This window comes from Herpailurus yagouaroundi, unplaced genomic scaffold, assembly GCF_014898765.1.
Source record: "Herpailurus yagouaroundi ecotype Mexico unplaced genomic scaffold, PumYag 184, whole genome shotgun sequence".
Lineage (NCBI taxonomy): Eukaryota > Metazoa > Chordata > Mammalia > Carnivora > Felidae > Herpailurus > Herpailurus yagouaroundi.
In genome coordinates this window covers 41,436,931-41,451,667 of record NW_024412415.1, presented here as the reverse complement: position 1 = coordinate 41,451,667, position 14,737 = coordinate 41,436,931, and the positions used below count along the sequence as shown (strand labels likewise).

The following is a 14,737-nucleotide window of genomic DNA, read 5'->3' as shown; positions in this document are numbered from 1 at the left end:
GTGATGTCTGTATGTTTTATGCTTGTAGTGATGTCTCTGGTACTTTGTCTCACAGGGTCCCCCTTAGGATCTCTTGTAGGGCTGGTTTAGTGGTGACAAATTCCTTCAGTTTTTGTTTGTTTGGGAAGACCTTTATCTCTCCTTCTATTCTAAATGACAGACTTGCTGGATAAAGGATTCTCGGTTGCATATTTTTTCTGTATAGCACACTGAAAATCTCGTGCCAACTCTTTCTGGCCTGCCAAGTTTCAAAAGAGAGATCAGTCACGAGTCTTATAGGTCTCCCTTTATATGTGAGGGCACGTTTACCCCTTGCTGCTTTCAGAATTTTCTCTTTATCCTTGTATTTTGCCAGTTTCACTATGATATGTCGTGCAGAAGATCGATTCAAGTTACGTCTGAAGGGAGTTCTCTGTGCCTCTTGGATTTCAATGCCTTTTTCCTTCCCCACTTCAGGGAAGTTCTCAGCTATTATTTCTTCAAGTACCCCTTCAGCACCTTTCCCTCTCTCTTCCTCCTCTGGGATACCAATGATGCGTATATTATTTCTTTTTAGTGTATCACTTAGTTCTCTACTTTTCCCCTCATACTCCTGGATTTTTTAATCTCTCTCTCAGCTTCCTCTTTTTCCATAACTTTATCTTCTAGTTCACCTATTCTCTCCTCTGCCTCTTCAATCTGAGCCGTGGTGGTTTCCATTTTGTTATGCATTTCGTTTAAAGCGTTTTTCAGCTCCTCGTGACTGTTCCTTAGTCCCTTGATCTCTGTAGCAAGAGATTCTCTGCTGTCAGCTATACTGTTTTCAAGCCCAGCGATTAATTTTATGACTATTATTCTAAATTCACTTTCTGTTATATTATTTAAATCCTTTTTGATCAGCTCATTAGCTGTTGTTATTTCCTGGAGATTCTTCTGAGGGGAATTCTTCCGCTTGGTCATTTTGGATAGTCCCTGGCGTGGTGAGGACCTGCAGGGCACTTCCCCTGTGCTGTGGTGTATAACTGGAGTTGGTGGGCGGAGCCTCAGTCAGACCTGATGTCTGCCCCCAGCCCACCGCTGGGGCCACAGTCAGACTGGTGCGTGCCTTCTCTTCCCCTCTCCTAGGGGCGGGATTCACTGTGGGTGGGGTGGCCTGTCTGGGCTACTTGCACACTGCCAGGCTTGTGATGCTGGGGATCTGGCGTCTTAGCTGGGGTGGGTAGGCAAGGTGCACAGGGGCAGGAGGGGCAGGCTTAGCTTGCTTCTCCTTAGGTGATCCACTCCAGGAGGGGCCCTGTGGCAGCGGGAGGGAGTCAGATCCGCTGCCGGAGGTTTGGCTCCATAGAAGCGCAGAGTTGGGTGTTTGCGCAGAGCGAGCAAGTTCCCTGGCAGGAACTGGTTCTCTTTGGGATTTTGGCTGGGGGGTGGGCGGGGGAGATGGCGCTGGCGAGCGCCTTTGTTCCCCACCAAACTGAGCTCTGTCGTCCGGGGGCTCAGCAGCTCTCCTTCCCTTTGTCCTCCAGCCTTCCCGCTTTCTGAGCAGAGCTGTTAACTTATGACCTCCCAGACGCTAAGTCGCGCTTGCTGTCGGAACACAGTCTGTCAGGCCCCTCCGCTTTTTGCAAGCCAGACTCGGGGGCTCTGCTTGGCCGGCGAGCCGCCCCTCCGCCCCGGCTCCCTCCCGCCAGTCTGTGGAGCGCGCACCGCCTCGCCGCCCTTCCTACCCTCTTCCGTGGGCCTCTCGTCTGCACTTGGCTCCGGCGACTCCATTCTGCTAATCCTCTGGTGGTTTTCTGGGTTATTTAGGCAGGTGTAGGTGGAATCTAAGTGATCAGCAGGACGCGCGGTGAGCCCAGGGTCCTCCTACGCCGCCATCTTCCCTCTCTCCCTCCATCCAACTTTATTTAAACCTTAGCCATTATATTCCTTCCTTCTCTCTGTCTCCCTGACTTCACTTCCTTCCAGGGTGTTGAACAACTCCAGGGTACACCATCCATACTGCACAAGGGGTGCTAATCCCACAGAAATCTTCTGCTGTTGTGCAACATGATAACTTTGCTTCCTTCCCTATCCACCATAAAACCAGGGACACAGTTTCAACTATTCTTTAATTACTACTATTAAAGTTCAGATTAGGAAGAAATTAGATGTATTCCTCAACCCAGTGTGAGCAAAGTGGTCCATTCACTTCCATTGGTAACTTTTTGAAAATAAACTTAAAATACATTTGCCCAAAATACAAAAGCAGAGTGACAACCTAAGTGTTATAGACTGAATGTTTGTGTACCCCCAAAATTCATATGTTGACATCCTAACCTCGATGTGATGGTATTAAGTGGGGCCTTTGGGAAGTAATTAAAACATGAGGATAGAGCTGTCCTAAAGGGGATTAATGCCCTTATAAAAGAGATTCCAGAGAGCTCTCTCTTCCTGCCATGTGTGGCATAATCTTCTTTATTTTTTTTAAGTTTATTTATTTTGAGAGAGAGAGAGAGTGGAGGAGGGGCAGAGAGAGAGGGAGAGAGAGAGCATCCCAAGCAGGCTCTGCACTGTCAGCACAGCCTGACATGGGGCAAACTCACAAACCATGAGATCATGGCCTGGGCTGAAATCAAGTTAACCAACTGAGCTACCCAGGTGCCCCTAATCTTCTGTATTTTTTGGTGTGCTTGTTTATTACAACTCTTTAAAAACCAAAAAATATTCTTAGTAAAAAGTCCATACAAAAGTAATCTGCTCCCTGCCCCCCAAATATCTGGCCTATAGTCTGTAATTTGCTGGCATCCTACTCTAGAAGATGCTCTTCTTTTTGTCATTGATGGCTGTGTGGTCTACAAAGCTGATCCCTTGCCAGGTCTTCCTGAAAATAAACCTGCTGGTCAAGAGATCTACCCAGATACATCTGCAAGCCAGGAAGCAGGCACTCACCAAAACCCAATCATGCTGACACCCTGATCTCAGATTTCTGGCCTCCAGAATTGTGAGAAATTCCTATTGTTCATAAGCCACCCAGCCTATGTTTTTTTGCTATAGCAGCCTTAGTTATGACTCTATGTTTCTTCCTATCCCAGTGAGTCTCCAAATTTCAGTACTCTTAATTCTTTCTCTCAACTTATTCAGTGCAGTATAAACACGGCTTTAGTACAGAGACAGCTTGATAGACGAAGTACTCTGACCACAATGCAATTAAATTAGATATAAATATTAAAGGATAACAAAAAAACCCCACCTAGGTTAAAGAAGAAATCATAACGGAAAAAATATTTAACTTAGAAATGAACAAATTATAAAATTTGTAAGATGCAGGTAAAATGTAGTTGGAAATTTTTAACATTAAATACAGTCTTTTAGAAAAGAAGACTAAAGATCAATGAGCTGAAGAACAAAGTTAAGGACTCACATGACCTGATTTCACTTATCATACAGTTTCAGTTATCAAGATGGTTTGGTAATCATGAAAGAAACATAGATCAATGGAGTATAATAGTCCCACCATATATGATCAATTGATTTTTGACAAAAATGTAAAGGTAATTCAATGGAGAAAGGACAGCCTTTTTACCCAAGAAGCCATCACTACAATCAAGATACAAACTGTTAGTATCTTCAATGGAGTATTACTTAGCAATCAAAAAGAATGAAATCTTGCTATTTGCAACTACATGGATGGAACTAGAGGGTATTATGTCAGAGAAAGACAAATATCATATGACTTCACTCATATGAGGACTTTAAGATACAAAAAAGATGAACATAAGGGAAAGGGGAAGGGAAGCAAAAATAATATAAAAACAGGGAGGGGGACAAAACATAAGAGACTCTTAAATATGGAGAACAAACAGAGGGTTACTGGAGGGCTTGTGGGAGGGGGGATGGACTAAATGGGTAAGGGGCATTAAGGAATCTACGCCCGAAATCATTGTTGCACTATATGGTAACTAACTTGGATGCAAATTAAAGAAAAAAAATGTTAATATCTTTTAATTATTAAATGTATTTGTTTTGATGAGTATTTTAGTTTCATGTAATGAATGGTACATGTCCTATCCCATTAGAAAGAATTCAGAATGAATACACCATAAGATTAGGTGAAACTTGGGAGTTGTACTTTTTAAGGCCATTTCTTTAATTTAATCCTAGTTGTATGACCTTTAGCAAGTCGCTTAATTTCTCATTTTCCCTTTATTTTTCTATTTCCTTACGTCTTCTCTCCCCCTTTCCTCTAATGTTTTTGTGAAATGAAAACATGAAAAATATGGTCCGCAAATGTGGGATAACAGAAATGCTCTGGATCTTGTTATGGTGGTGACAGTTTCATGGGTATAAATATTTGTCAAAATTCATCAGTTGTGTACTTTTAAGAATGTAGTTTAGGGGCACCTTGGTGGCTTAGTCAGTTGAGCATCCATCTTCAGCTCAGGTCATGATCTCAGGGTTTGTGAGTTCAAGCCCTGCATAGGCTCTGTGCTGACAGCTCAGAGCCCAGAGCCTGATTCAGATTCTGTGTGTGTGTGTGTCTCTCTCTCTGCCCCTCTCTCATTTGCACTCTGTCTCTTTTTCTAAAAAATTAACAAACATTTAAAAATATTTTTAAAAAAGAATGTAGTTTATCATTCATAAATTACATTTTGGTAAATAAACTTTAAAAAGAAAAACATACCGGCACCTAGGGGGTACAAAGCAATTGTTGATTTGTTCCTCTATCCTCTTCCTTTTTCACTTTATTAACTTGAGAGGAAAAATACCTACTCACTATTTCCCATATGAAAACCTCTAAAAACGGATTGAGATAATTATGAGATTATTTCTCTGCCTCCTCTCCTCCACACCAAATCCCAATATTTTTCATTTTTCATATGAATTTTACTTCAATAAGATCTTAAATCTAGATTCTATACCTCTCATCTCAATTAATGAACAAAAACAGAGTAATTCATGCACATGCCACAAAATATCTTGAAGTCCTTAAGTGTCAGCTCCACTAAAGTCTATGGACATCATTGGTAGTATTATGTTGTTAATTCATGTATTAAAAGAGGTTTACTATGCCCCCCTTAAATCCCATTCAACCAAATTCAAAGGAAGCCAGCTAAACAAGTACTATTTTCAAGTCCTTTACTGACCTGGCTATATACTCCCAAAGTGAATCATATTATTTAAAACAATAGTGGCTTAGACTTTTTTTTTTTTTAACACCATTAGAGAAACTTAAAGTTTCATTTTCTTTTTAACATATCAAATGTAAGTTTTGGTACCAACACAGTTATGTATTTATGTGTTCTGAACTCAAACACCTCATGTTGGGCTTTCTTATATTAATGAATTCTCTACCTGTTTTATCAGTAAAATTAAACATAGACTGTCTTCCCTAAATTGCTAAAATCATAGAGTTCACCAAAATGGATTATTAAAAAAAAATCAGACTAATCTTGAAATCACTACAATTTCCAAAGTAAACACTTTGAGCAAGATTGTGATTTGCCACATTGTTTGTTTTTAAAGTATAATTTTGTTTTATATAGAGCATTCCTCACACTTTTTCATCTTACACTTTTTGATCAATATTTATCACTTCTAAAGAAGTTAGAAGCTGATAAAAAATAAAATTGCCTTCCCCCACCCCAGCACATTTTACTGACCTACAAAATGGGCTGGGAATAGTGGGTATCACATAACACATCCCTCCATTCAGGCAAAATGACCTGTGACTGGGACCACAGGGCTCTTCGTGATCTAAACATATACATAAATGAAACTAGAGAAAGGCAAATTAAGTTTTTCTAATAAAACAAGTAAAGGACCAAGTATCTTAGACTGAAGTGGCGATTCTAAAAATTAAATGAAGAATTGCTTCTCAAAATGAAGAACTTAATCTTATTCCTTATTTGATAAGCAGGGACTTCTGTCCCTTTGAGGGAAAAAAATAATATGTCCTAAGGATATGACCATTAATTATAGGATTAATTATAGATTTATAGGTTATATTACAGACATAAGGAATCTCTATATTCATTAGATTTTTAAAAGGGAATTAGGATCTTAAAATAAATGGTGGCTTTTCTCATTTAATACTAAGACTCTGCAACAGCTTTTGTTTAGAGTTTCTCTGTTCCAAAGGTATATTTAAATTCTTATCTTTCCTTTTGGTCTCAAATTCATTAAACTATGAAAACTGCTATTGGAAAATGATTTATGTAATTGAAATAAATTCTGATTTCCAAAATTATCTTTAAATATTTCATGTATGACAATTAAAAAAAAACAAAACAAAACCCAGGGATGCCTGGCTGGTTCAGTCAGTAGAGCACGAGATTCTTGATTTTGGGGTTGTGGGTTCAAGCTCCACGTTGGGTATACAGATTACTTAACAATAAAATCTTTAAAATAACAACAACAACAACAACAACAACAAAAAACCCAAAAAGTAATCTTACAAGGTTTTGATTTGCAAGAGGATTTTAGGTAACAGCTGATAACTGAAAAGACATCTAAAGTTCTAAAGTAAAATTAAAAACCTAAGTCATTGCTTGATATACAGCCAAAACTTTTAGAATATTGAAAAAATAAACTTCCATTTCTTGCATGCTTTCCCTCCCCCCTTCTTTCTCCATCTTTACGTCCTTCTTTATCTTTGACCCTTCCTTTATCCTGCTTTATCTCTTTGTCTTCCTGGTCTCCCATGGTCCCTTTCCTTCCTTCTATCCTGCACCTCCTTCCCCACACCTATTTTTTTTAAACTTTTTTCTTTTATTCCAAAACCATTATGTAGAAAAATTTAGAAATATCTCTAGAATTCGCTGAGTCATTATATCACTATTTATAATTAGAAGAACAAATTGCTGAACACTTTATCTTTCAGCCTTTAAGAGGGATAAAACTGCACATTACTGCTTCCTAACTGTCTAGAAAATGACCTAGAATCATCTTATGTGAAGAAAATGGCATTACTCAGATTTGGCATTAAAAAAATCAGCTAGCATTTACTTGCCACTGAATATCAACAGTTGTTAAGATATAATTGCTACTGAGCCAGATGTCTCTGCCACCAGAATTTAAAATTTTTAAATATTTCTTTTACTTCAGATTTAAGAAGAATTGGTTTCACCATGACATTATAACTATAAAAGTATAAAAATACAAAGAAAAAACCAGAATTACAAAAAAATTTAGGTGGGAAAAAAGAAAGTAAACCAATCAGAACTAATCCTTCTGGATTTTTTCTTTTTTACACAATAGTGTGCTTCTTTACAATGAAACAACTTTTAATAAGATAATGCTTACCATTTTTCAGGAATAATTTGGCTAACAAATAAAATCCCAATTAACATTACATCAGAATCACAGGAATCATCACATAGGGTTTTCTACTGGTATTTTACCTATAAAGAATGCTCATCTAACTTGAAGCATTATCTCTCAATCTATTTTGTTACTTTGATTTCATTTACTCCTTTTTAAAAAATTTATTTATTTAAGGGGTGTCTGGGTGACTTAGTTAAGCAACTGACTTCAGCTCAGGTCATGATCTCACAGTTTGAGTTTGAGCCCTGCATCTGGCTCTGTGCTAACAGCTCAGAGCCTGGAGCCTGCCTTGGACTCTGTCTCTTATCTCTCTGCTCCTCCCCCACTCACTCTCTGTCTCTCTGTCAAAAATGAATAAACATTAAAAACAATTTTTTTAATATAAAAAATTATTTATTTAAATTCAAGTTAGTTACCAGTGTAGTATTGGTCTCAGCAGTAGAATTTGGTGATTCATCACTTACATATGACACCCAGTGTTTATCCTAACAAGTGCCCTCCTTAATGCCCATCACCCATTTAGCCCATCCCCCCAACTACCATCCCTCCAGCAACTCTCAGTTTGTTCTCTGTATTTAAGAGTCTCTTATGGTTTGCCTCCCTCTTTGTTTTTATCTAATTTTTCCTTTTCTTCCCCTATGTTCATCTGCTTGCTTCTTAAATTCCACATATGATGATATCACTTACTGTTTTGTAAAGTTGGTATCAGATATAGGGTAAGCTAGAATTTGTCAATTTGTAAAAAGCAACAAAATATGTCTAAAATAAAATATTTTCATGCTATAAAAAGTGATCTTTCAAAACCAAAACATTTCAGATCTCTGGAACAATTTTAGATGGGGAAAAATATAGCTTTGTATTAGCACACTTTTTTTTGCGGGAGTGTTCAATTGCTATGTGACATACACTGACATATAAATTTACAAGAGGTTACCTGTTGGCATCTTAATTTTTAAATAGTTTCATTCTTGGTCAAAAGTTTAAGATTGAAAAACAGCACCTAAAATTAATAATTTAGGAGAAATTATCTTTTGAAGGCATTATAAAAGTCAAATATTCTAATAGCAAATATTTTAAGATGATGAAAATGAAGACATTTATACGTTAGTGACAAAATTCTTCAGTTAGTTTATCTATTTGTTTAGATACCACATATCAATAAAAACATCTGAACATAAAAAACTAAAAGATCAACATTAAAAAGTACAAATACAGTACATAAAAAAGTCTAAAAGTATATGACTCAGTATATACAAAATATAAAAGATATGACTCAGTAAATGAATGACCTGAATTCACTTTTTACTTTTTCATAAAGCCTATTACTAATCTGACTTTTAAACAGAATTAATCAATAACTTCCAAATTTTCAGTTTATCGAAAATGGCCAAAAATATACTATGGAAAAAATCTTTAATAGCATTTAAAGGTTTGCATTTCTATAGAACCTTTAAAACTTTTATAAAAGAACTGTACTTTTACAAATTTACTGTAGATTGAACATTATTTTACCAATTTACATATGCTTTCCTTTTAAAAAATATCTGGCATCTGGCACAGCAAAGTAGCTATTAAGACGTATGTGAAGTTACCTGCTATAACACAAACAAAGGAATTAAAAAAAACACATGAAGAGATGAAGGATACTCACTCTATGATTACAAGCTCTCAATTTCGTTTTATAAAGTGACTTACTCCTGACAGGAAGACTTTGTAACAGAAATCTCAATCAACAGCTTCCTATTAACACAGGTGTAATATCAAGGTTTCTTCCCAAAGCCTTATACAGACAAGCAAAGAAAGACAGAGACATAGAGAGAAATTAAATCTACTTAATTTGAAATAATCACTAGCTAACTGCAGGAGTCCTTTTTTCAAACAAACAGACTTACCTCAATAAAAACTTACATTCATACAAACAACAAATTTTGTTGGATATTCAGCGTTTCAAAAGTTTTTGAATACTGCGGACTACATCTGTGCCTTGCATTTTATAACCAATTGAAAATCTGATTTATATGGCTGTAGTGTGCAGTGTGGGCAAGGTTGAGACAAAGACCAAGGTGTGCACAGAAGTCAGGCACCAGCCAAGGGAAACACCCCTTTCAGTTCTCATGTTCAGAGTTGCAAATGAAGCAGAATTTTATTTATAAAAGGACTTGTACTAAGCTGCCCTCTCAAATCACTGTCCAATTTTTAAAGTTATAAAATAAACCACATTCTTTAGACTCCTTATTTATCTTTTCATGTAGGAATAATTCAAGAGCACTGTATAAGTTTGTGGAGAAAAGGAATTTTAATTGAGAGCTAATGGATAAAGTTTCCACAGGGTATTTTAAAAAAAGAATTTCCTTACGAAGCACATGACATTTATATATGATGATATGAAGGACTTACAAAACTAAAAAGAGGTAATAGTTACAACAGAACAGATAACATCATGTTCAATTTGAAATGCATATAATTACTGAACATGACTAATATTAATGGCAATGAAACTACCTGCAAACTATGGTAAAGCTATAATATATGCATTAAGCAAACCCTGAGTTTTAAAAATTATAAATTTTTTACTTTATTTTATTTTACTAATGTTTCTTTATTTATTTTGAGAGAGAGTATAACCAGGGAAGGGGCAGAGAGAAAGGGAGAGAGAATCCCAAGCAGGCTCTGTGCTGCCAGTGCAGAGTCAGACGCTTCACAAACTGTGAGATCCACAAACTGTGAGATCATGACCCAAGCAGAAACCAAGAGCCAGACGCTCAACTGACTGAGCCACCGATGTGCCCCCAAAATCATAAATAATTTTAAAATGTTGACTAAAACTATAATTTTGTTTAAAATGAAGTACAGGGTTCTTCATCATATAATTACCTGAAGTATGCAAAGCATTTAGATGGTTATCTTCTCTAAAATAACAATTCAGGGGCGCCTGGGTGGCGCAGTCGGTTAAGCGTCCGACTTCAGCCAGGTCACGATCTCGCGGTCCGTGAGTTCGAGCCCCGCGTCAGGCTCTGGGCTGATGGCTCAGAGCCTGGAGCCTGTTTCCGATTCTGTGTCTCCCTCTCTCTCTGCCCCTCCCCCGTTCATGCTCTGTCTCTCTCTGTCCCAGGAATGAATGAACGTTGAAAAAAAAAAATTAAAAAAAAAATAAAATAAAATAACAATTCAGACATACTACTTGATGTGAAACTAGTATAATTTTTATTTTAATAAAGTATTAAAATAAACTCATATAACCCCAAACTCTGAAAGCAAATCATTATTGCATATTATTTCTCACATTCAAAGGCAATTTTTACACAGCTACAATCTTTATATATACATATGCATACACATATACATATATATTAATCATGTTAGTTTATTTACAGTGTTTGCATTTTAAAATGGTATTTTTAAGAAAAACGGTAAACTTTATTATTTTATTTGAACTACAGAACTATGATGCTGTACACTAACATGAAAACGACTACTAAATCTTAATGTGAAAGATAATAATCTGTAGCTTCATCCATGACATTCAAGATGTATTATTCAGAGATATATCTTGGAAATTGGTTTGGTATTATTTTTGCACAATGCAAATGAACCTAACCTTTGAGTCTATGTGATTCTAAAGTAGAAAATCTAACAATTTTCTTTATTTTTAAGTTTATTCATTCTGAGAGTGCATGCGCAAGCAAGGAAGGAGCAGAGAGAGAGGGAGAGAGAAAATCCTGAGCAGGCACTCTGCACCACCAGCACAGAGCCTGAACCAGTGCTCGAACTTACAAAATGCGAGATCATGCCTGAGCCGAAATCAAGAGTCGGACACTTAACCAACTGAGCCACGCAGGCACCCCCAAAAATCTAACACTTTTCAAGATAACTTAACTCGAAATGAAAGTCTTGGTCTTTAAGAACAACTTATTTATTCATTTACCTATCAACAAAAATGTAGTAAGTGGCCTACTGCTTTTAACAAATGACAGGTACATAAGTAATTACAAAAATGTTTTATGCTGACTCATTTAAATCATATTTGGACTTACAAAAATGACAATTTCATTCAAATCATACTAATATATTCTCACAGACACCTATGTATGTCACTATATTAACATATACAAAAACAAAGCTTAACTGTTACCAAGAAACAGGAAAAGATTCTAAGAGGAGGTATTATTTGTGCTGAGCCTTGAAGAATGAGTAAGAGCTTATAAACAGAGATAGATGAACATTCCAGGCAGAATTAACAGCATGTTCAAAGGCAAAGAAGAAAGAATGTATTCCTAATGTACTCAAATAATTACAGGTAGATAGCAGGCCACGATCTGTGCAGAATATGTGTGTAGAGTGTGTAAGGGTTTGTAGGAAGGCAGGATGGTGGGGGAAAAGAGCGGCAGGAACAGATAATGTAAAATAAAAAGGGTCCACATGATAGACATTATCTTAAAGGCTTAAAGGATTTGTAGCAAAGGAGAGAGAAGATCACATCTGCATTCTTGAAAATTCATTTGGATGGCAATGTGGAAAATAGACTGCGACCTGCAGAGGAATGGATATCAGGCAAAGCAGTTTAGAGGCTATTTTAATAATCAAGAAAGTGAAGAAGTAAAGCAATGGGCATGAAGATGAGAAGGAGAATTAAAGATACACTTAACAGGTACATCCAGAGAATGGGTGAGCAGTATATGAAAGAAAGAAATGAAGGCTTACTTTTGAGTATCCATGAGGGACACATATTTGAAACCACAATGAGGTATCATATCATACCTTTAGAATGTCTATAATAAAAATGATACACAATAATAAGTGCTAGCACAAATACGGAGAAACTGTATCTCTCATACTTTGATGGTGGGACTGTAAAACGGTACAACTTTGGGAAATAGTTTGATAGTTCCTTAAAAAGTTAAACATAAATTTACCATGAATGTATCCAAGAGAAGTGGAAACACACGTCCACACAAAGACATATATGAAAATGTAGAACGTTATTCATAATACCTAAAACTAGAAACCACTCAAATGTTTATCAACTGATAAATGGATTAAAAAATATGTTTATAGCCATACAGTGAAATGCTGTTCAGCAATAAAAATGAAAAAAGTATTAGAACATGTTACAACATGAGTGGATTTCAAAAACACGCTAAATAAGCGAGTCATGAAAGACTGCATATTGTATGTTTCTATTTATACAAGATCCTTGGAAAAAGCAAATCAATAGAGACAGGAGTAGATTAATGATTGCTTGGGACTACAGCTAGACACAGGAAATGACTACAAATGAGCATAAAGAATCTTTTTCGAGTGATGGAAATGTTCTGAATTGGATTGTGGAGACGGTTACATAAACTCTAAATTTAATGTCATTGAATTATACACTTAAAATAGATGAATTTTATGGCATATAGATTATACTGATGGGGAAAATAATAAACCCTGACCTTGATAGGGAAAAATTATGTTATAAGATGGCCAACAGGACTGATCGGGAATTCCAGTCCTCGCCTGAAGACTCTCCTGGGTTCTTCTTCCTGCCCCGTTTGCTGCTCACACCAATTGCCACTAATGCGGAAGTAGCAGACTATAAATTGTCCCCCATGCTTATGCTCTCTGGGCTCAGATCTTTGGAGAAACCATCTCCCCTGAGCCCATCAATGTAAATAAACTTCCGATCCTCCAAGATCTCTGAGCGCCGCTTCGTTCTTCCATTAGCGATCCAGCCTGGTTCCATAATAATACCTCAACAAAGCTTTTTAAAAAATAAAGGAATATCGGGCGCCTGGGTGGCTCAGTTGGTTAGACATCTGACTTCGGCTCAGGTAATGATCTCGTAGTTCTTGGGTTCAAGTCCCATGCCGGCTCTGTGCTGACAGCTCAGAGCTTGGAGCCTGCATGGGATTCTGTGTCTCCCTCTTTTTCTGTCTCTCCCCCATTCATGCTCTGTCTCTTTTGCTCTCAAAAATAAATAAACATTAAAAAATAAATGAATAGGGGCGCCTGGGTGGCGCAGTCGGTTAAGCGTCCGACTTCAGCCAGGTCATGATCTCGCGGTCCGTGAGTTCGAGCCCCGCGTCAGGCTCTGGGCTGATGGCTCGGAGCCTGGAGCCTGTTTCCGATTCTGTGTCTCCCTCTCTCTCTGCCCCTCCCCCGTTCATGCTCTGTCTCTCTCTGTCCCAAAAATAAGTAAACGTTGAAAAAAAATAAAAAAAAAATAAATGAATAAATAAAAAAATAAAGGAACATAAAAACAGATTTCATGAGTAAAATAAAGATTTCCATTAGGTCATATTAAATTTCAAGTGCTACTGGGACCTATGGAAAGAAATGTCTGAAAATGCAGACCTTGCATTTAGGTTAAAATGAGGTTTGACATGAGAAATTTGGGATTCAAATTCCACAGGTGGTTACTGAAGCTATTTATGTGGATGTACTAGCTCAGAGTGTGCATGTGTCATGTGACACAGAGACCAATGGATTGATCCCTGGAAAACATCAACATTTAATGGTTGCAGAAGGAGCCCATTAAGAAATTATCAAGGAAATAAGAGAAGAACAAATGTGACCAATGGCAAGATTTTCTTAAACAGTTTCTGTTTTCAGTTTGCTGGTGTTTACTTCCATAATTCAAAACACTTATTCTTATTTCTATAATCAGTATCCTAGACAACAAAGTCCCAGCCAGCAAAGATGAGGCTTTGTTCCCTTACACTACTCTCTTCCTTTTTAATTTGAATATTTGGTAAGTTACATTATCTTTATTTCTTCTCTTGGTTACATGTGTAATTTTAAATAACATACTTCTATGTCTTAATCAATGAATTGAGTCAACTCATGGACTGACTCCTTACCATGTAAAATAAGTAACTGCAAACTCTGCTTCTACCTTTTGTCTCCCTCTGCTTCCTCATTCTGCTTTGATGGCTGTATCTTAACTCTTCATTATGAAGGTTCTTTTTTTTTTAAAGTGTATTTATTTATTTCTTGAGAGAGAGAGAGCATGAGCAGGGGGTGGGGCTGAGAGAGGGAGAGGAAGAATGCCAAGCAGGCTCTGTGCTGACAGCACAGATGGAGTGGGGCTCGACCTCAAGAACCGTGAGATCATGACCTGAGCCCAAATCAAGAGCCAGACAAACACTTAACCAACTGAGCCATCATGGCACCCGCATCATGAAGGTTTTTAACATTTACATTCTGGTATGTAACCCTAATGAAGTCTTTCATAACTCTGTCTCTAAATTTACTTTAAAAGTTGAAAAACAATAAACTTAAGTTTTATTAATGTAACTATGTAAATAGTATTCACAGCAAATTCATGCAGTATGAAGAATAACATTTCCTCTTCTTGTTTCAGAGTCACATACCTGGGCCACTAATAATATTTCCAGCAGCAACACAGAATAGATTCTCTTTTCTTAAGCTGTAGATTGGTTAAAATCATGTAGCATGATTTTAATGTGCATCT

At 37.0% G+C, this 14,737-nt stretch overlaps 1 protein-coding gene across 7 annotated transcripts in view; it reads right to left on the bottom strand.

Moving 5' to 3' along the window:
- Positions 1-14,737, bottom strand: part of NRG4 (neuregulin 4) — a 190,242-nt gene that overhangs the window by 106,834 nt on the left and 68,671 nt on the right. For 6 of the 7 annotated variants that reach the window (XM_040493353.1, XM_040493352.1, XM_040493351.1 and 3 more), the window contains 3 exons: positions 8,933-9,061; positions 8,216-8,281; positions 5,619-5,712 (listed from right to left, as the gene is read on the bottom strand). In XM_040493353.1, coding sequence (XP_040349287.1) covers positions 5,619-5,712; positions 8,216-8,225 — 104 coding nt within the window. In that variant the 5' untranslated portion in view covers positions 8,226-8,281; positions 8,933-9,061. Of the gene's footprint in view, positions 1-5,618; positions 5,713-8,215; positions 8,282-8,932; positions 9,062-9,189; positions 9,488-14,737 lie in introns of those variants that run through there. The other variant, XM_040493358.1, reaches the window with a different exon arrangement.